Raw genomic sequence first — 21,861 nt, forward strand, 5'->3', positions numbered from 1 at the left:
ACCCCTCTTTTCCTCCAGAACAGCCTGAATGGAAACTTTGCTCAATTAGTATCAAGGGACCTAACATGTGCCCGGAAAACATTCCCCACACTGTTACACCACCGCCACCAGCCTGTACGGTTGACACCAGGCAGGATGGGGTCATTGACTCATACTGCTTACGCCAAATCCTGACTCTGCCGTAAGCATGACGCAGGAGGAACCAGGATTCGTCGGACCAGGCAATGTTTTTCCGCTCCTCAATTGTCCAGTGTTGGTGATCGCGTGCCCACTGGAGACACTTCTTCTTGTTTTTAGCTGATAGGTGTGGAACCCGGTGTGGTCGTCTGCTGCAATAGCCAATCCGTAACAAGGATCGACGAGTTGTGCGTTCTGAGACGCCGTTCTGCAGACCACTGTTGTACTGCTGTTATTTGTCTGTTTGTGGCCCGTCTGTTAGCTTGCATGACTCTTGCCATTCTCCTTCGACCTCTCATTTACGAGCTGTTTTTCGCCCACAGGACTGCCACTAACTGGATGTTTTTTTGTTTGTCACACCATTCTTGATAAACCCTAGACACTGTTGTGTGAAAAGCCCAGGAGGCCGTCCGTTTCTGAGATACTGGATCTGGCGAGCCTGGCACCAACGGTCATACCACGCTCAAAGTCGCTTAGGTCACTCAGTTTGCCCATTCTAACGTTCAATGGAACAGTAACTGAATGCTTCGATGCCTGTCTGCCTGCTTTATATACCAAGCCACGGCCACGTGACACACTGTCTGTAGGAGCAAACCATTTTGGTGAACAGGGTGTCTCTCTCTCTCACTGTCTCTCTCTCTCTCTCTCTCCCAGGTGTATGGTCGTATCTTCAGGGTGGTGGAGCCTAAGAGAGCCAGGCTAAACGGGGCCATGTCCCAGCTGGCAGAGAAACAGGCTTCCCTGGCAGAGGCCCAGGCGAAACTCATTGAGGTACACACACACACACACACACACACACACACACACACACACACACACACACACACACACACACACACACACACACACACACACACACACACACACACACACCAACTCAGAGAGCTACTGTACAGGGGTGGAGAGGAGGCAGAGGAGACCTGCCTGCCTGGGAAATACTCACTATAGCTGATGCGTCTCTGGAGTGTCAATGAGTCTGTGTGAGTGTTTGTGTTTCTCATTGGTACTCAGGTGCTTTTTGGAAGTGAGAAGTAGTAAAAATTAATCTAGTTGCGTGTGAATCTGTGTGTGTGTGTGTGTGTGTGTGTGTGTGTGTGTGTGTGTGTGTGGTGTGTGTGTGTGTGTAGGTAGGGGAGAAGCTGGACCTGTTGAAGAGGCAGTATGATGAGAAGCTGGCTCAGAAGGAGGAGTTGAGGAGGAAGTCAGAGGACATGGAGATCAAACTGGACCGGGCCGGGAAACTGGTGTCTGGACTGGCTGGAGAGAGAATCCGCTGGGAGGAGACTGTGGTGGTACGACCCCATCTTATTGAGCTCACACAGCCAGCTAAAACACACTATCGCACACGCAACTCATCCCACAGCGTTCACACTAGAGGTCGACCGATTATGATTTTTCAATGCCGATACCGATTATTGGAGGACCAAAAAAGCCGATACCGATTAATCGGCTGATTTAAAATTGTATTTATTTATTTGTAATAATGACAATTACAAAAATATTGAATGAACACTTTTATTTTAACTTAATATAATACATCAATAAAATCAATATAGCCTCAAATAAATAATGAAACGTTCAATTTGGTTTAAATAATGCAAAAACAAAGTGTTGGAGAAGAAAGTAAAAGTGCAATATGTGCCATGTAAAAAAGCTAACGTTTAAGTTCCTTGCTCAGAACATGAGAACATATGAAAGCTGGTGGTTCCTTTTAACATGAGTCTTCAATATTCCCAGGTAAGAAGTTTTAGGTTGTAGTTATTATAGGAATTATAGGACTATTTCTCTCTATACCATTTGTATTTCATATACCTTTGACTATTGGATGTTCTTATAGGCACTATAGTATTGCCAGTGTAACAGTATAGCTTCCGTCCCTCTCCTCGCCCCTACCTGGGCTCGAACCAGGAACACATCGACAACAGCCACCCTCGAAGCATCGTTACCCATCACTCCACAAAAGACTCTGCCCTTGCAGAGCAAGGGGAACAACTACTTCAAGGTCTCAGAGCGAGTGACGTCACCGATTGAAACGCTATTAGCGCGCACCCTGCTAACTAGCTAGCCATTTCACATCGGTTCCACCAGCCTAATCTTGGGAGTTGATAGGCTTGAAGTCATAAACCGCTCAATGCTTGAAGCACAGCGAAGAGCTGCTGGCAAATGCAGGAAAGTGCTGTTTGAATGAATGCTTACCAGCCTGCTGCTGCCTACCACTGCTCAGTCAGACTGCTCTATCAAATCATAGACTTAATTATAACATAATAACACACAGAAATACGAGCCTTAGGTCATTAATATGGTCAAATCCGGAAACTATCATTTCGAAAATAAAACGTTTATTCTTTCATTGAAATACAGAACCGTTCCGTAGTTTATCTAATGGGTGGCATCCCTAAGTCTAGATTTTGCTGTTACATTGCACAACCTTCAATGTTATGTCATAATTATGTACAATTCTGGAAAATTAATTACGGTCTTTGTTAGGAAGAAATGGTCTTCACACAGTTCGCAACGAGCCAGGCGGCCCAAACTGCTGCATATACCCTGACTCTGCTTGTATGGAACGCAAGAGAAGTGACACAATTTCCCTAGTTAAAATAAATTAATGTTAGCAGGCAATATTAACTAAATATGCAGGTTTAAAAATATATACTTGTGTATTGATTTTAAAGAAAGGCATTGATGTTTATGGTTAGGTACATTGGTGCAACGACAGTGCTTTTTTCGCGAATGCGCTTGTTAAATCATCACCCGTTTGGTGAAGTAGGCTGTGATTCGATGATAAATTAACAGGCACCGCATCGATTATATGCAACGCAGGACAGGCTAGTTAAACTAGTAATATCATCAACCATGTGTAGTTAACTAGTGATTATGTTAAGATTGATTGTTTTTTATAAGGTAAGTTTAATGCTAGCTAGCAACTTACCTTGGCTTCTTGCTGCACTCGTGTAACAGGTAGTCAGCCTGCCACGCAGTCTCCTCGTGGAGTGCAATTTAATCGGCCACAATCGGTGTCCAAAAATGCCGATTACCGATTGTTATGAAAACTTGAAAAAAATCGGCCATGCCGATTAATCGGTCGACCTCTAGTACAAACCCAGTAGTGTGTCTGAGTCAACTTTCAAAGAGTCATTTGGTCAGAAGATTAGAATGATCATTTCTTATCATTAAAGTTGTCCGGTAGCTTTTCTCCTTCATCTTTCTTTGTTTTGATGGTCACATCCACGAGTGTGACCTGGAGTGTGTGTTGTGTGTTGTGTGTGTGTTGTGTGTGTGTTGTGTGTGTGTTGTGTGTGTGTGTGTGTGTGTGTGTGTGTGTGTGTGTGTGTGTGTGTGTGTGTGTGTGTGTGTGTGTGTGTGTGTGTGTGTCAGGGTTTGGAGACGAACATGGGTTTTCTGGTAGGAGACTGTCTGCTGGCTGCAGCCTTCCTCTCCTACATGGGGCCTTTCCTCTCCAACTACAGAGACCAGCTGGTCTCTATCTGGATGAAACAGGTGAGTGGCAATGTCGCTGTCTGGATTTCCCTCCACTCTGTCACACTACACCGGTAGGTGGAAATGTACTTATGTGTATATATTATTCACTGTTACCTTCATGTCTCTCTCTCTCACACATTTAACCACATTCCCTGTTGCTGTTTCTTCCTCTCTCTCCCTCTCCCCCTCTCGCTTCCTCTCTCCCCCTCTCGCTTCCTCTCTCTCCCTCTTGCTTCCTCTCTCTCCCTCTCCCCCTCTCGCTTCCTCTCTCTCCCTCTCCCCCTCTCGCTTCCTCTCTCTCCCTCTCCCCCTCTCGCTTCCTCTCACTCCCTCTCCCCCTCTCGCTTCCTCTCTCTCCCTCTCCCCCTCTCGCTTCCTCTCTCTCCCTCTCCCCCTCTCGCTTCCTCTCTCCCTCTCCCCCTCTCGCTTCCTCTCTCCCTCTCCCCCTCTCGCTTCCTCTCTCTCCCTCTCCCCCTCTCGCTTCCTCTCACTCCCTCTCCCCCTCTCGCTTCCTCTCACTCCCTCCCCACTCTCTCTTCCTCTCACTCTCTCTCTCTCTCTCGCCTCTCCCTCCCTCTCCCCCTCTCGCTTCCTCTCTCTCCCTCCCCACTCTCTCTTCCTCTCACTCTCTCTCTCTCTCTCTCGCCTCTCCCTCCCTCTCCCCCTCTCGCTTCCTCTCTCTCCCTCTCTCTCCCTCCCCACTCTCTCTTCCTCTCACTCTCTCTCTTGCCTCTCCCTCCCTCTCCCCCTCTCGCTTCCTCTCTCTCCCTCCCCACTCTCTCTTCCTCTCTCTCTCTCCCCTCTCCCTCCCTCTCCCCCTCTCGCTTCCTCTCTCTCCCTCCCCACTCTCTCTTCCTCTCACTCTCTCTCTCGCCTCTCCCTCCCTCTCCCCCTCTCGCTTCCTCTCTCTCCCTCTGTGTCCCTCCCCACTCTCCCTTCCTCTCACTCTCTCTCTCGCTCTCCCTCCCTCTCCCACTCTCTCTTCCTCTCACTCGCTCTCTCTCTTGCCTCTCCCTCCCTCTCTTCTCCATCAGGTGCGTGAGTTGGAGGTGCCGTGTTCTCCAGGTTTTAGTTTTGCTGTGTTCCTGTCCAAGCCCACGGCCGTAAGGGACTGGAACATCCAGGGTCTGCCCTCCGACGCCTTCTCCACCGAGAACGGAGTCATCGTCACCCGCGGCAACCGGTCCGACAACACACACACACATCCAGTAGAGACTAGCATCGTTGTTCAGTTCTCTCCTTCTTTGCTTAGTTTCATATTGATAATATTACTTCAGTAGTCTAAACGAGACAAAACCGCTCAATTGAATCAAACAAAGATTACACCTATCTCAGTCTCACAGACCTCACTGATGAGGCTAAGAAGACATACTAGAGTTTGGGTGTTGTGGCTACTGTCTAGCTTGATGATGTGAACGTATCGCTTCTCTTTGTTTTTCCCAAGATGGCCGCTGATGGTGGACCCACAAGGCCAAGCCCTGAAGTGGGTCAAAAGTATGGAGATGAAGAGGGTGAGACCTGCAAATGATGTCTGTCTCTCTGTCTCTCTACCACACACACACACACACCTTCTCTCTCCTCGCTCTCACATTTCTCTCCGCCACTGTCTAATTTCATGGTATTGACCTCGTACTCGCTGCATTGTGTGTTTTTTCGACGCATTCCATGTAACATGAATAGATGTCACTTTTCTTGGTCAAAGCTCTTTCTCTCCTAACCCTTGACCTTTACTATACTTACAGTGTTGGAAGGTCACAAGGTCACTGAAAACATGAAGCATAACACGTACAATATCAAATGTCCTTGGTCACGTACACGAGGTCAGCAGATGTTATTGCGAGTGTAGCGAAACGCTTGTGCTTCTCGTTCCGACAGTGCAGCAATATCTAACAAGTAATCTAACAATTCCACAACAACTACCTTATACACACAAATAAGGAAAGGATGGGTTAAGAATATGTACATATAAATATATGGATGAGCAACGGCCGACCGCCATAGACGAGATGCAGTAGTATAAAATACATGATATACATATGGGATGAGTAATGCAAGATATGTAAACATCATTATTAAAGTGGCATTAATACAGTGACTAGTAAAGTGACTAGTGATCTATTTGTTAGAGTGGTCAATGATTTCAAGTCTGTATGTCGGCAGCAGCCTCTCTGTGTTAGTGATGAATATACAGTAACAGCAACATTTATTATATACAGTAGTGTATCTGTGAAATGGTATAGAATCAGCTTGAGCCCGTCTGTCGAAGACGCTTGGACCTTCTTTTTTGATATTTTCAGTGGTATTGTTAACCAACACGCCCCCATAAAGAAAATGAGAATTAAAAACAGGTTCAGCCCCTGGTTTGACCGTGATCTTGCAGAGTTACTCCACCTCAAGAATTGCATTTGGCGAAAGGCTCCTCACACACATACTCAGGCTGACTGGCTCTCGTTCAGGCAAATGAGAAATAAGTGCACTCAGGCTATCCGGAAGGCCAGAGTTAGTTACTTTAAGGAGCAGTTCTCTCTCTGTGGGTCAAACCCCAAGAAGTTCTTGAAAACGGTTAAAGACCTGGAGAATAAACCCTCCTCCTCACAGCTGCCCTTGTCCCTTAATATTGATGTGGTTGTTACTGACAAGAAGAACAAGGCTGAGCTCTTTAATCACCACTTCATTAAGTCAGGATTCCTATTTGACTCAGTCATGCCTCCTTGCCTGTCCAACATTTCCTCTTCTCCCACCCCTTCTAATGCGACTATCGCCGATGCTTCTTTTTCACCTGCCCCGCTACAAAGTTTCTCCCTGAAGGCAGTCAGAGTCTAAGGTTGCTGCCCCTATCATCCCCGACCTTTTTAACCTGTCACTCCTCCCTGAGGAGGTTCCCATTGCTTGGAAGGCAGCCACGGTTCGTCCTTTATTTAAAGGGGGAGATCAAGCTGATCCTAACTGCTATAGGCCAATTTCTATTTTGCCCTGTTTATCAAAACCTGTTGGAAAATCTGGTCAATAATCAAATCAAATGTATTTATAAAGCCCTTCTTACATCAGCTGATGTCTCAAAGTGCTGTACAGAAACCCAGCCTAAAACCCCAAACAGCAAGCAATGCAGGTGTAGAAGCACGGTGGCTAGGAAAAACTCCCTAGAAAGGCCAGAACCTAGGAAGAAACCTAGAGAGGAACCAGGCTATGAGGGGTGGCCAGTCCTCTTCTGGCTGTGCCGGGTGGAGATTATAACAGAACATGGCCAAGATGTTAAAATGTTCATAGATGACCAGCAGGGTCAAATAATAATAATCACAGTGGTTGTCGAGCGTGCAACAGGACAGTACCTCAAGAGTAAATGTCAATTGGCTTTTCATAGCCGATCATTCAGGGTATCTCTACCGCTCCTGTCTCTAGAGAGTTGAAAACAGCAGGTCTGGAACGGGTAGCACGTCCGGTGAACAGGTCAGGGTTCCATAGCCGCAGGCAGAACAGTTGAAACTGGAGCAGCAGCATGGTCAGATGGACTGGGGACAGCAAGGAGTCATCAGGTCAGGTAGTCCTGAGGCATGGTCCTAGGGCTCAGGTCCTCCGAGAGAGAGAGAAGGAAAGAATTAGAGAGGGCATACTTAAATTCACACAGGACACCGGATAAGACAGGAGAAATACTCCAGATATAACAGACTGACCCTAGCCCTCCGACACATAAACTACTGCAGCATAAATACTGGAGGCTGAGACAGGAGGGGTCGGGAGACACTGTGGCCCCATCTGACGATACCCCCGGACAGGGCCAAACAGGCAGGATATAACCCCACCCACTTTACCAAAGCACAGCCCCCACACCACTAGAGGGATATCTTCAACCACCAACTTACCATCCTGAGACAAAGCCGAGTATAGCCCACAAAGATCTCCACCATGGCACAACTCAAGAGGGGGTGCTTTTTTCAACTGACTGGCTTTCTTGATGTCTTTAGTATTCTCTCTGGTATGCAATCTGGTTTCCGCTCAGGTTATAGACGTGTCACTGCAACCTTAACTTCTCTGCGCTACGGATCCCTTTTACGGGATCATTTTCCTAAACAACCGCTGAATTGCAGGGCGCAAAATATTACAAAAAATATTTATAATCATGCAATCACAAGTGAAATATACCAAAACACAGCTTAGCTTGTTGTTAATTCACCTATCGTGTCAGATTTTGAAAATATGCTTTACAGAGAAAGAAATCCAAGCTTTTGTGAGTGTATCAATCAATGCTAGAACAGCTAGCCCCAAATTAGCATGGTCACGAAAGTCAGAAAAGCAATAAAATTAATTGCTTACCTTTGATAATCTTCAGATGTTTGCACTCACGAGACTCCCAGTTACACAATAAATGTTCTTTTTGTTCGATAAATATTACTTTTATAACAAAAAAACGCCATTTGGGTTGCGCGTTATGTTCAGGAAACTACAGCCTCGTTCCGGTCCTGAAAGCCAGAAGAAAATTCCCAAACGTATCAGATTCAGAAATATTACTAAAAATATTTATAATCATGCAATCACAAGTGAAATATACCAAAACACAGTTTAGCTTGTTGTTAATCCACCTATCGTGTCAGATTTTGAAAGTATGCTTTGCAACGAAAGCAATCTAAGCTTTTGTGAGTTTATCAATCAATGCTAGAACAGTTAGCCTTATATTAGCTTGGTTAGCTTGGTCACGAAAGTCAGAAAAGCAATAAAATTAATCGCTTACCTTTGATAATCTTAGGATGTTTACACTCACGAGAATCCCAGTTACACAACAATTTTTCTTTTTGTTCGATAAATATTACTTTTATAACAAAAAAAACGCCATTTGGGTTGCGCGTTATGTTCAGAAAACCAAAGCCTCATTCCGTTCGACGAAAATTCCAAAAAGTATCCGTAATGGTCGTAGATACATGTCAAATGTTTTTTATAATCAATCCTCAGATTGTTTTTAACAAACATAATCGATAATATTTCAACCGGACCGTAACCTACTCAATAAGAAAGAAAAAGAAAATGGAGCGCTAACCTCTCGCGCGAAGGAACTAATCTGAGGATACCTGACTACTTTTGAAAAATCTCGCTCATTTTTCAAAATAAAAGCCTGAAACTATGTCTAAAGCCTGGTCACAGCCTGAGGAAGCCATTGGAAAAGGAATCTGGCTGATACCCCTTTAAATGGAAGAAAGACTGGCCAGGAAACAGATTTAAAAAAAAAAAAAAAATCACTTCCGGGTTAGATTATCTCAGGTTTTCGCCTGCAGAATCAGTTTTGTTATACTCACAGACAATATTTTGACAGTTTTGGAAACTTTGGAGTGTTTTCTATCCTAATCTGTAAATTATATGCATATTCTACGATCTGGATCTGAGAAATAGTCCGTTTACCTTGGGAACGTTATTAAAAAAAAAAAAAAAAAATCTGACCCCTAGCGTCAAGAGGTTAAAGGTCCTCAATGATGTCACCATTTCCCTTGATTCTAAGCAATGTTGTGCTGCTATTTTTATTGACTTGGCCAAAGCTTTTGATACGGTAGACCATTCCATTCTTGTGGGCTGGCTAAGGAGTATTGGTGTCTCTGAGGGGTCTTTGGCCTGGTTTGCTAAGTACCTCTCTCAAAGAGTGCAATGTATAAAGTCAGAACGTCTGCTGTCTCATCCACTGCCTGTCACCAAGGGAGTACCCCACGGCTCAATCTTAGGCCCCACGCTCTTCTCAATTTACATCAACAACATAGCTCAGGCAGTAGGAAGCTCTCATCCATTTATATGCAGATGATACAGTCTTATACTCAGCTGGCCCCTCCCCGGATTTTGTGTTAAATGCTCTACAACAAAGCTTTCTTAGTGTCCAACTTTCTCTACCATTAACCTTGTTCTGAACACCTCCAAAACAAAGGTCATGTGGTTTGGTAAGAAGAATGTCCCTCTCCCCACAGGTGTGATTACTACCTCTGAGGGTTTAGAGCTTGAGGAAGCCACATCATACAAGTACTTGGGAGTATGGCTAGATGGTACACTGTCCTTCTCTCAGCACATATCAAAGCTGCAGGCTAAAGTTAAATCTAGACTTGGTTTCCTATCGTAATCGCTCCTCTTTCATCCCAGCTGCCAAACTAACCCTGATTTAGATGACCATCCTACCCATGCTAGATTATGGAGACATAATTTATAGATAGGCAGGTAAGGGTGCTCTCGAGCGGCTAGATGTTCTTTACCATTCGGCCATCAGATTTGCTACCAATGCTCCTTATAGGACACATCACTGCACTCTATACTCTTCTGTAAACTGGCCATCTCTGTATACCTGTCGCAAGACCCACTGCCTCACTCCCCCCTATCTGAGATACCTACTGCAGCCCTCATCCTCCACATACAACACCCGTTCTGCCAGTCACAATCCGCTATAGGTCCCCAAAGCACACACATCCCTGGGTCCCTCGTCTTTTCAGTTCGCTGCAGCTAGCAACTGGAACGAGCTGCAACAAACACTCAAACTGGACAGTTTTATCTCAATCTCTTCATTCAAAGACTCAATCATGGACACTCTTACTGACAGTTGTGGTTGCTTTGCGTGATGTATTGTTGTCTCTACCGTCTTGCCCTTTGTGCTGTTGTATGTGCCCAATAATGTTTGTACCATGTTTTGTGCTGCTACCATGTTGTGCTGCTGCCATGTTGTGTTGCTACCATGTTGTTGTCAGGTTGTGTTGTTACCATGCTGTGTTGTCATGTGTTGCTGCCTCGCTATGTTGTTGTCTTAGGTCTGTCTTTATGTAGTGTTGTGTTGTCTCTCTTGTTGTGTTTTGTCCTATATTTTTATTTAATTGTTTTTATTTTGAATCCCAGCCCCCGTCCCCGCAGGAGACCTTTTGCCTTTTGGTAGGCCGTCCTTGTAAATAAGAATTTGTTCTTAACTGGCTTGCCGAGTTAAATGAAATATCCCCTCAAGGAGCCAAATGGAGCCAGATTCTCCACTGTAACCCCATCAACAAAGCACATTTGAGACAGGTTTTGACAGTTGAATGCTTTTAGTTAGGGCCAGTCGGCTTCCTTCATCAAACAAGATCCTTTCAGCACAGAGACACACGCGCCCGCTCCCAAGCACACAAACACACACAGTAACCCAGGTGAACAAGGAGGAAGTTTACAACCTAATTTTTTCCTCCCCAGCTCTGTGGTTTCTCTCCTCTTTTCTTTCCTCCTTTCTTCAGACACTTGTTGTATGTGTTCCCTCGCTCGCTCCTTTTGGCATTTTAAGAGGCAGTTTGGCCCTTTCAGTCAGTAAGGTAACGTCAGTAAAAAACAGTCAATTTCTTCAAAAGGCACCTTTTGTGTGTGTGTGTTTGAAAGAAACAGAGAGAGAATAGGCAGGTGTGTGTAGTTAACCTAAGAGTGAGTGATGGTGAAGGGAGGGAGGGAGGGGGGAAGAGAGTGACTCAGGCACCCCTTCTGTTTTTCTCAGTCTAGACCAGTCTGTGGGTCACCATGCCTTTTTTTCTGCCACTCTCAGACAAGACAGAAGACACCAATTTTCACCCACGTCTGGCCAGGACTACCTTTCTTCTCTTCTCTTCTCTGTCCAATTTCACTTCTTATGTACACTACCGTTCAAAAGTTTGTGGTCACTTAGAAATGTCCTTGTTTTTGAAAGAAAAGCACATTTTGGTCCGTTAAAATAACATCGAATTGATCAAAAAGACAGTGTAGACATTGTTGTTTTTATAATATGTTTATTATTTGCCAATAAAACATTTATTAAAAAAGACAGCAATACAAACTTTGACATTCATTGTACTGTTGAAGGGGATGGCCAATTTAGAGGACAAAACAAAAGTTAACTCACACATACACAAAATAAAACAACATCCTATTAGGTGGTACATGTGTAAGAAGACAGCATATAGTCATTACAAGCAGTGTAGTTAAGCCAAAAATAAATATTGAGTGGAGTACAGCACAGAGTAGCAGCAGATCATCAACCCAGTTATGAAGCGGGGCTAGATCATTTATCCAGTATCGGCTGCCGTATTTTGTAAAACAATGGACTTCTATTGGAGGTATTGTATCGAATCTTTTCCATGTGTATTACATTTAGGGTAACCACATTCCATAGGTAGGTACGGTCTCCAATTTCCAAAATTCCATTATGAGCCTTTTGGCTAATAAGAGTACAAAGAGAGACAGCCTTCCCCTCCTGGTTATTCCCATCAACTGTACCAAACAGAGCGATCAATGGGTCTGGGGCTATAACTCTATCGAAGGCTTTAGATAAGTAATCAAAAATGAGAGCCCAGTAAGCATGTAACTTAGGACATGTCCAAAATAAGTGGGTCAACGTCCCCTCATCCTGCTTGCACCTCTCACACAGGTGTCCGGGAGTATTTTATGCAGTTTCACTTTTGAGTAATGTAACCTGTGTATCACCTTAAACTGTACAAGGTTGTGTCTGGCATTCACTGAACTGTGGTTTATATTCCTGAGAGCTTCTATCCAGTCCTCATCTGAGATTTCTGAACCAAGTTCTTGTTCCCAAGCCCTTTTAATGGTGTCTGTGGATACCTCTATGTGGGCCTGTAGCACATCATACAGTCTAGAGACCGACCCTTTTGAATGGGGTTAGACAAGGATCAGGCTATCTAATGTAGGATTATTTGGCTTAATGCCATACTGTGGGATATGTGTCCTTAAGAAATTCCTGATTTGGAGGCATCTGAAAAAATGTGTTGTTGGCATGTTGAACTTTCCCTGTAATTGTTGAAATGAAGCTAACTGACCATCAATGTATAAATTACCAATTGTTGAGAGCCCCTTCTCCCTCCACTGTGAAAACACCATATCATCCAATGCAGCGTGGAAAGCATGATTCAGGCATATCGGGCTGTCAATGTATACAGTGGGTATGTTTAGAAAATACCTAATCTGTTTCCAGATCCTAAGAGTATGACAAATGACTGGATTAGAGTCATAAGTGGCTTTTTTCACATATGATGGACTATTAACAAGTGCAGGGAGTGAGGAACGTTGACAGGAGGCCTGCTCAATCAAAAGCCATGAAGGCATATCATTCTGTCGCATCCCAGGTAAACTTTCCCTCCAGAAAGACACAATGTTCAGATTAGCAGCCCAATAATACAGTTTAAAGTGAGGAAGGCCAAAGCCCCCCTCTATCTTGTACTTGCATAAATGCTTCTTTTAAATTCTGACTGCCTTGTTATCCCATAAAAATTGAATCACTATTGAATCCAGTTTATTAAAATAGCTTTGTGGTATGAAATTGGGTAGGCATTGGAAGAGGTAAAGAAACCTGGGTATGACAACCATTTTAATAGCGTTTATACGACCAACCAAGGAAATAGGCAAGAGTTTTCCAAAAATCTATATTTTGTTTTAGCTGATAAATGTTCATGTCTCAATTCGCTTTCAATAGCTGATCAAGGTATCTTGTCACTACAATGTCAAGGCTTGTGAACTTGTCCATCACTGTTCTAAATGGGGTAGATTGCAGAAATTGCATATCCACAGGCCGTGATATCGGCATCAATTCGCTTTTTTGCCAGTTTATCTTGTAGCCAGAGAAGGAGCCGAATGTATTTATCAAATAAGGGGGAATAGAAGTTTTAGGCTTGGACAAAAACAAAAGAACATCGTCTGCATATAGGGACATTTTGTGCTGTGTGTCTTTTATTTTAACAGAAGCTATATCGGCACATGCCCGAATGCGAGTAGCAAGGGGTTCCATGGCTATAGCGAAGAGAGCAGGCGAAATAGGGCACCCCTCTCGGCAGCCCTTGAACAGGCGGAATGACTGCGACATTTCCTGATTGGTTACCACGGACGCCATTGGGTGTGCATAAATAATTCTTATCCAATTAATACATTTCTTTCCAAACCCGAAATGCCCCAGACTTTATTTTCAACTTTATGATCATGATACATTACGTTGAAAAGGCGTCTCAAATTGTAGTATATATGTCGGCCCGGGATAAAACCTGTCTGGTCAGAGTGTATGATGTCAGAAATATATTTTTTCAATCGGTTTGCCAATATCTTTGTCAACACCTTATTTTCTATGGGGAGTAACGACACAGGGCGATAAGACGACATCTCCATGGAATCTCGTATCTTTTTTCAAGACCAGTGCTATTGTAGCCTCACAGTGTTTGCGGGAGTTTGGCATTTTCTTTGGATCGTTTAAACATTCGCAACTTAAGTGGAGCTAGACTGGCGCAGTACTTCTTATAGAATTATATTACATATCCATCGGGCCCAGGGGCCTTGCTGTTTGGAAATTGTGCTATCGCTGTGTTAATTTCCTCTAAAGTTATCCCAGCATCGAATGCAGCAGCTGCCCCCCTGTCTAGTTTAGCAAGTTCACATTCAGCGAGAAAGCGTTCCATAGTTTGTGGATCAGTAGCATCGCATTTTGATTGATATAGCTCTGAGTAAAACTGCACAAAGCATTTATTAATATCCTGCGGATCTGTTACTATTTTACCCTTCTTGTCTTTTATTATGTGAATAGCTCTAGATGCCTGTACATGCCTTAGCTGTCTTGCTAATAATTTGCGGTTTGTCACCCAGTTCAAAATAACTTTGTTGCGTTCTAGCAAGTAAAGAGCCCACCCGTTTCGAAAAGATGGTATTGTATTCATATTTCAACTTTGATCTTCTCAAGGCCTGTATTCGAGAAATTCGTCCTAAAAACGTTCTCCTGTTCCCCTAACTCTCTTTCAATTTCTCTCAGCCCAGTATTGGTGCGTTTCTTCCTTTCTGATGTATAAGAAATACTGTAACCTCTAATCACAGCCTTCAGAGATTCCCAAAGGGTGGAGTCGTCAACATCCCCCGTGCAGTTAGCTCCGAGGAAAAAGGCAATCTGCTCCTTCAAATACTGACAAAAAGCCTCATCTTTCAACAGGTATGCGTCTAAGCGCCACGGTCGCCGACCTGTCGACATATTGTAGAGTTTCAGCACCATGGACAGAGGAGAGTTGTCCGTAATTAGAATGGGGTGATAGGTAACCGACGCAGCTGCTGAAATTAGTTTGGAGTCTAAAAAAAAAAGGTCAATTCTGGAATATGATTTATGAACTGATGAAAATAAAGAATAATCCCTATCTGTTGGGTGCGTCAGTCTCCAAATATCGACAATGTTAAGGTTTGTCAACAATGTATTTAGACAGGCACTGGCATTTGATTGTTGAAGTGACCTTGATAGTTGTTTATCTAAAAGAGGATCTAACATACAGTTAAAGTCACCTCCAACAATAACACTTGTTTTTCCTTACCAGGATTGCTACCCCTCTCGCTTTTGTATCAAAGTTAGACTGGTATATCTGACCGATCCAGCCGACTCGTAGCTTGGCCTGAGCGGAGCGTTTAATATGAGTTTCTTGAAGAAGCACTATGTCAGCGCCCAGTGATTTAAGATGAGAAAAAACCTTAGCTCGTTTCACGACATGCCCTAAGCCATTTACAGTTCCAGCTGACTATCTTTTTTCCACCAGGTCTACTCTGTGCTCGGTCACTATGTGGCATTTCTTATTTTAGAGCAAATTGTTGCTGTCATACAAAACCCAGAAGAAAAACGTCCTGCGGTGCGGGAGCTTGTCATGCCACCTGTATTAATAAATGTGTATGTAAAACACAATACATCAGAGTGTCTAGTTTGAGAAACAGACGCCTCACAAGTCCTCAACTGGCAGCTTCATTAAATAGTACCCGCAAAACACCAGTCTCAACGTCAACAGTGAAGAGGCGACTCCGGGATGCTGGCCTTCTTGGCAGAGTTCCTCTGTCCAGTGTCTGTGTTATTTTGCCCGTCTTAATCTTTTATTTTTATTGGCCAGTGTGAGATATGGCTTTTTCTTTGCAATTCTGCCTTGAAGGCCAGCATCCCGGAGTCGCCTCTTCACTGTTGACGTTGAGACTGGTGTTTTGCGGGTACTATTTAATGAAGCTGCCAGTTGAGGACTTGTGAGGTGTCTGTTTCTCAAACTAGACACTCTAATGTACTTGTCCTCTTGCTCAGTTGTGCACTGGGGCCTCCCACTTCTCTTTCTATTCTGGTTAGAGCCAGTTTGCGCTGTTCTGTGAAGGGAGTAGTACACAGCGTTGTATGAGATCTTCAGTTTCTTGGCAATTTCTCGCATGGAATAGCCTTCATTTCTCAGAACAAGAATAGACTGACGAGTTGATAAATTAGCCTTTTAAAATGATAAACTTGGATTAGCTAACACAACGTTCCAGTGGAACACAGGAGTGATGGTTGCTGATAATGGGCCTCTGTACGCCTATGTAGATATTCCATAAAAAATCTGCTGTTTCCAGCAACAATAGTCATTTACAACATTAACAATGTCTACACTGTATTTCTGATCAATTTTATGTTATTTTAACGGACAAAAAATATTATTTTCTTTCAAAAACAAGGACATTTCTTAGTGACTCCAAACTTTTGAACGGTAGTGTATGTCCAGGTCCCTCCCTCCCTCCCTCCCTCCCTCCCTCCCTCCCTCCCTCCCTCCCTCCCTCCCTCCCTCCCTCCCTCCCTCCCTCCTCTCCTTTGTTCTTTCTCTCCCTCTCTGACCTTTCACTCCTCTCCAGCTGCTTTTAGCCTAGTCTCATCAGCACCACTCTACTCCAATGCTCTCCTATAATACATCCAAAACGCTGACATTTGGGGACAATTGGGCAATTGCTTTAGCAACGGTAACAGACGTGTAGTGCTGAGCCATTAATCAAAATGTCACAGATTTTTTTGTTTTTTAAACAACTAATTGATCGAGTGGGTTCAATTATTTTAATTTAGGCTTTTTTCTTCTGTGAGCTCAATGCGCACGTTGCGCTGCAGTTTCTCTAGAGATAAATCAGAACATGCCCGAACTCTGTGATGTAGTAGGAAGTTGTAGTTTCCAACAGGCCAATGTTCTACATAGTTTAGCGTCGGAAATGTGATAATTAACTACAACCTCCATAATCCGTTGCGTGATTGCTTGTCCAGTCTGTGTTTCTTTTACACCTGCTTCGTAAGGGAAAGAAGAATGCAGGATCAAGAGGGGATACATAGAAATAGTGATTCTTTTTTTTATAACCGAACCAACCTCAAAAAGCACTGATCGCTCAACGCTACAGGCGTGAAACAATGTCTACTCCTCTGTCTGACAAGGCTTTTTTGTGTGGTCGTTTTTCACTTTTCACTGTTTGCTTTTTCTTGTCTCATTCACTGGGCTCTCTTCTCTCTCTTTCTCATCGCTCATTTTGCTTTCATGCGTTCCATCACTAGTATTTGCTTTGCTTTTGTTTTGTTTGTTTATTTGTCTTGGTCTCTCCCTCTTTCTCTTTCTTTCTCTCGCTTTCTCCCTCTCTCAGGGTCTGAAAGTGATAGACCTTCAGATGCCAGACTTCCTGCGTATCTTGGAGAACGCGGTCCAGTTTGGTTCTCCGGTTCTGCTGCAGAATGTCCAGGAGGAACTGGATCCCTCGCTGGCCCCCATCCTCAACAAGTCTCTCACACACGTCGGTGGAAGGCTCCTGTTGAAGTTAGGTGATAAAGAGGTGGAGTACAGCCCAGAGTTCAGATTCTACATTACCACCAAGCTGTCCAACCCTCACTACACCCCCGAGATCTCCAGCAAGACCACCATCGTCAATTTTGCTGTCAAGGAGCAGGTCGGTACATGTGTTTGTGTGTGTGTAATCTTTGCATTTGTATGCGTAATCTGTGTATGCAGATGAGTGTGTTTCGACATGTCCATATCGCGTGTGTATATTTTGAACCTTGTGTATATATGCCAGGGCCTGGAGGCCCAGCTCCTAGGGATCGTGGTGAGGAAGGAGCGTCCAGAGTTAGAGGAGCAGAAGGACTCTCTAGTCATCAACATCGCCTCTGGCAAGAGGAAACTACAGGAGCTGGAGGACGAGATCCTCAGGTACATTTGAGTCATTTAGCAGACGCTCTTATCCAGAGCGACTTACAGGAGCAATTAGGGTTAAGTGCCTTGCTCAAGAGCACATCGACAGATTTTTCACATAGTCGGCTCGTGGATTCGTACCAGCGACCTTTCGGTTACAAGCCCAACGCTCTTAACCGCTAGGCCAACTGCTACCCCATACTACACTACTATACATACTACACTACTATACATACTACTATACATACTACACTACTACATACTACACTACTATACATACTACACAACTATACATACTACACTACTATACATACTACTATACATACTACACTACTACATACTACAATACTATACATACTACACTACTATACATACTACACTACTATACATAATACTATACATACTACACTACTACATACTACACTACTATACATACTACACTACTACATACTACACTACTATACACACTACACTACTACACTACTATACACACTACACTACTACATACTACATTACTATACACACTACACTACTACATACTACATTACTATACACACTACACTACTATACATACTACACTACTATACATACTACAATACTATACATACTACACTACTATACATACTACACTACTACATCCTACACTAATATACATACTACACTACTATACATACTACACTACTATACACACTACACTACTATACGTAATACACTACTACATACTACACTAATATACATACTACACTACTATACACACTACACTACTATATGTAATACACTACTACATACTACACTACTATACACACTACACTACTATATGTAATACACTACTACATACTACACTACTATACACACTACACTACTATACGTAATGCACTACTACGTACTACAATACTATACACACTACACTACAATATGTACTACACTACTACATACTACACTACTATACACACTACACTACTATACATACTACACTAGTACATACTACATTAGTGCATACTACACTAGTGCACACTACACTACTATACACACTACACTACTATACGTAATACACTACTACATAGTACACTACTATACACACTACACTTCTACACGTAATACAATACTACATACTACACTACTACATACTACACTACATCATACACTCTTTGAAAAATGGGTTCCATAAGGGTTCTGCGGCTGTCCCCATAAGATAACCCCTTTTGGTTCCAGGTAGAACTTTTTGGGGTTCCATGTAGAACCCTCTGTGGAAAGGTTTCTACCTGGAAGCAAAAGGGTTCTACCTGGAACCAAAAGTGGTTCTTCAAAGAGTTCTCGTATGGGACAGCTGAAAAAACCCTTTTGGTTCTAGATAGCACCTTTTTTTCTAAGTGTGTACTACACTACTACATACTACACTAATAGTAAATAGTAATACTACACTACTTTATTAGACTGACCCAACTGTCTGTTAATGCCCTAGCTACAATTTCCACATTACATTTTAGTCATGTTCTAGTCATTTTATTATTTTCGTTATTTTAATTATTTTATTCAGAATTATTTACAATACGTGCATTTAAGTTAAAAGAAACAACCATATACAGTAGAATGATCTTCCCAATTAAAGCCTTCTTCAGAAAAGTGCTGGTAACAATCACTGTGCTAGAAAAAGTATTTTTAAATAATACGTGTATGTATTGCAGGCTGTTGAACGAGGCAACGGGTTCTCTCCTGGATGATGTTCAGCTGGTGAACACCCTGCAGACATCTAAAGTGACGGCCACAGAGGTCTCAGAACAACTGGAGACCAGCGAACTGACTGAGATCAAGATCGACACGGCCAGAGAGGTGAGGAGGGAGGGAGGTAGGAGAGAGGGAGGGAGAGAGGGAAGGAGGGGGTGAGGCGGGCGGGAGAGGGTAAGGAGGGAGAATGGGGGTGAGGAGGGAAAGAGGGGGTCGGGAGGGAGGGAGAAAGGGAGAATAGAGAGGTGGAGGGAGCAGGACGGAAAGAGTGATGACAGAGCAGAAATGGTCTTACACTGCATAAAGGTCCTTAAAGTTGTATAAATGACTGTAGGCATAACAGAACATTATGTATCTTCATGTCAGGTATATTTGCTTTATAACCGCTACATCATCACCATTCTAAGTTAAGTGTTACTGACCATGTCAAAATAAATGTTTGTTTTCATGAAAGCCATATACCCGCGTCCTCCCCTCTAGGCGTACCATCCTTGTGCCCAGCGGGCCTCTATCCTGTTCTTTGTATTAAACGATATGGGCCGTATCGACCCCATGTACCAGTTCAGTCTGGATGCCTACATAGACCTGTTCAACCTCAGCATAGAGAAGAGTCAGCGCTCACACAAACTGGACGAGAGGATTGCCAACCTCAACGACTACCACACATACGCTGTCTACAGGTACAACATAATATAACCTCAACGACTACAACACATACCGCTGTCTACAGGTACAACATAATATAACCTCAACAACTACCACACATACGCTGTCTACAGGTACAACATAATATAACCTCAACGACTACCACACCTACCGCCGTCTACAGGTACAACATAATATAACCTCAACGACTACCATACATACGCTGTCTACAGGTACAACATAATATAACCTCAACGACTACCACACATACCGCTGTCTACAGGTACAACATAATATAACCTCAACGACTACCACACGTACCGCTGTCTACAGGTACAACATAATATAACCTCAACGACTACAACACGTACCGCCGTCTACAGGTACAACATAATATAACCTCAACGACTACCACACGTACCGCCGTCTACAGGTACAACATAATATAACCTCAACGACTACCACACCTACCGCCGTCTACAGGTACAACATAATATAACCTCAACGACTACCACACATACCGCCGTCTACAGGTACAACATAATATAACCTCAACGACTACCACACCTACCGCCGTCTACAGGTACAACATAATATAACCTCAACGACTACCATACATACGCTGTCTACAGGTACAACATAATATAACCTCAACGACTACCACACGTACCGCTGTCTACAGGTACAACATAATATAACCTCAACGACTACAACACGTACCGCCGTCTACAGGTACAACATAATATAACCTCAACGACTACCACACATACCGCCGTCTACAGGTACAACATAATATAACCTCAACGACTACCACACCTACCGCCGTCTACAGGTACAACATAATATAACCTCAACGACTACCACACATACCGCCGTCTACAGGTACAACATAATATAACCTCAACGACTACCACACCTACCGCCGTCTACAGGTACAACATAATATAACCTCAACGACTACCATACATACGCTGTCTACAGGTACAACATAATATAACCTCAACGACTACCACACGTACCGCTGTCTACAGGTACAACATAATATAACCTCAACGACTACCACACCTACCGCCGTCTACAGGTACAACATGATATAACCTCAACGACTACAACACATACGCTGTCTACAGGTACAACATAATTTAACCTCAACGACTACCACACATACCGCTGTCTACAGGTACAACATAATATAACCTCAACGACTACAACACGTACCGCTGTCTACAGGTACAACATGATATAACCTCAACGACTACCACATGTACCGCTGTCTACAGGTACAACATAATATAACCTCAACGACTACCACACATACGCTGTCTACAGGTACAACATAATATAACCTCAACGACTACCACACGTACCGCCGTCTACAGGTACAACATAATATAACCTCAACGACTACCACACATACCGCCGTCTACAGGTACAACATAATATAACCTCAACGACTACCACACCTACCGCCGTCTACAGGTACAACATAATATAACCTCAACGACTACCATACATACGCTGTCTACAGGTACAACATAATATAACCTCAACGACTACCACACGTACCGCTGTCTACAGGTACAACATAATATAACCTCAACGACTACCACACCTACCGCCGTCTACAGGTACAACATGATATAACCTCAACGACTACAACACATACGCTGTCTACAGGTACAACATAATTTAACCTCAACGACTACCACACATACCGCTGTCTACAGGTACAACATAATATAACCTCAACGACTACAACACGTACCGCTGTCTACAGGTACAACATGATATAACCTCAACGACTACCACATGTACCGCTGTCTACAGGTACAACATAATATAACCTCAACGACTACAACACGTACCGCTGTCTACAGGTACAACATAATATAACCTCAACGACTACAACACGTAC

General features: G+C 43.5%; 1 protein-coding gene across 1 annotated transcript in view; it reads left to right on the forward strand.

Moving 5' to 3' along the window:
- dnah2 (dynein, axonemal, heavy chain 2) overlaps positions 1-21,861 on the forward strand; it is a 228,560-nt gene that overhangs the window by 187,075 nt on the left and 19,624 nt on the right. The window contains exons 64-72 of the mRNA XM_038995249.1: positions 832-948; positions 1,305-1,469; positions 3,556-3,678; positions 4,695-4,843; positions 5,105-5,171; positions 17,035-17,334; positions 17,461-17,594; positions 19,262-19,406; positions 19,782-19,981. Of these exons, the coding sequence (XP_038851177.1) occupies positions 832-948; positions 1,305-1,469; positions 3,556-3,678; positions 4,695-4,843; positions 5,105-5,171; positions 17,035-17,334; positions 17,461-17,594; positions 19,262-19,406; positions 19,782-19,981 (1,400 nt within the window). The remainder of the gene's footprint in view (positions 1-831; positions 949-1,304; positions 1,470-3,555; positions 3,679-4,694; positions 4,844-5,104; positions 5,172-17,034; positions 17,335-17,460; positions 17,595-19,261; positions 19,407-19,781; positions 19,982-21,861) is intronic.

The sequence above is a fragment of the Salvelinus namaycush genome, chromosome 6 (assembly GCF_016432855.1).
Source record: "Salvelinus namaycush isolate Seneca chromosome 6, SaNama_1.0, whole genome shotgun sequence".
NCBI classification, from domain to species: Eukaryota; Metazoa; Chordata; class Actinopteri; order Salmoniformes; family Salmonidae; genus Salvelinus; species Salvelinus namaycush.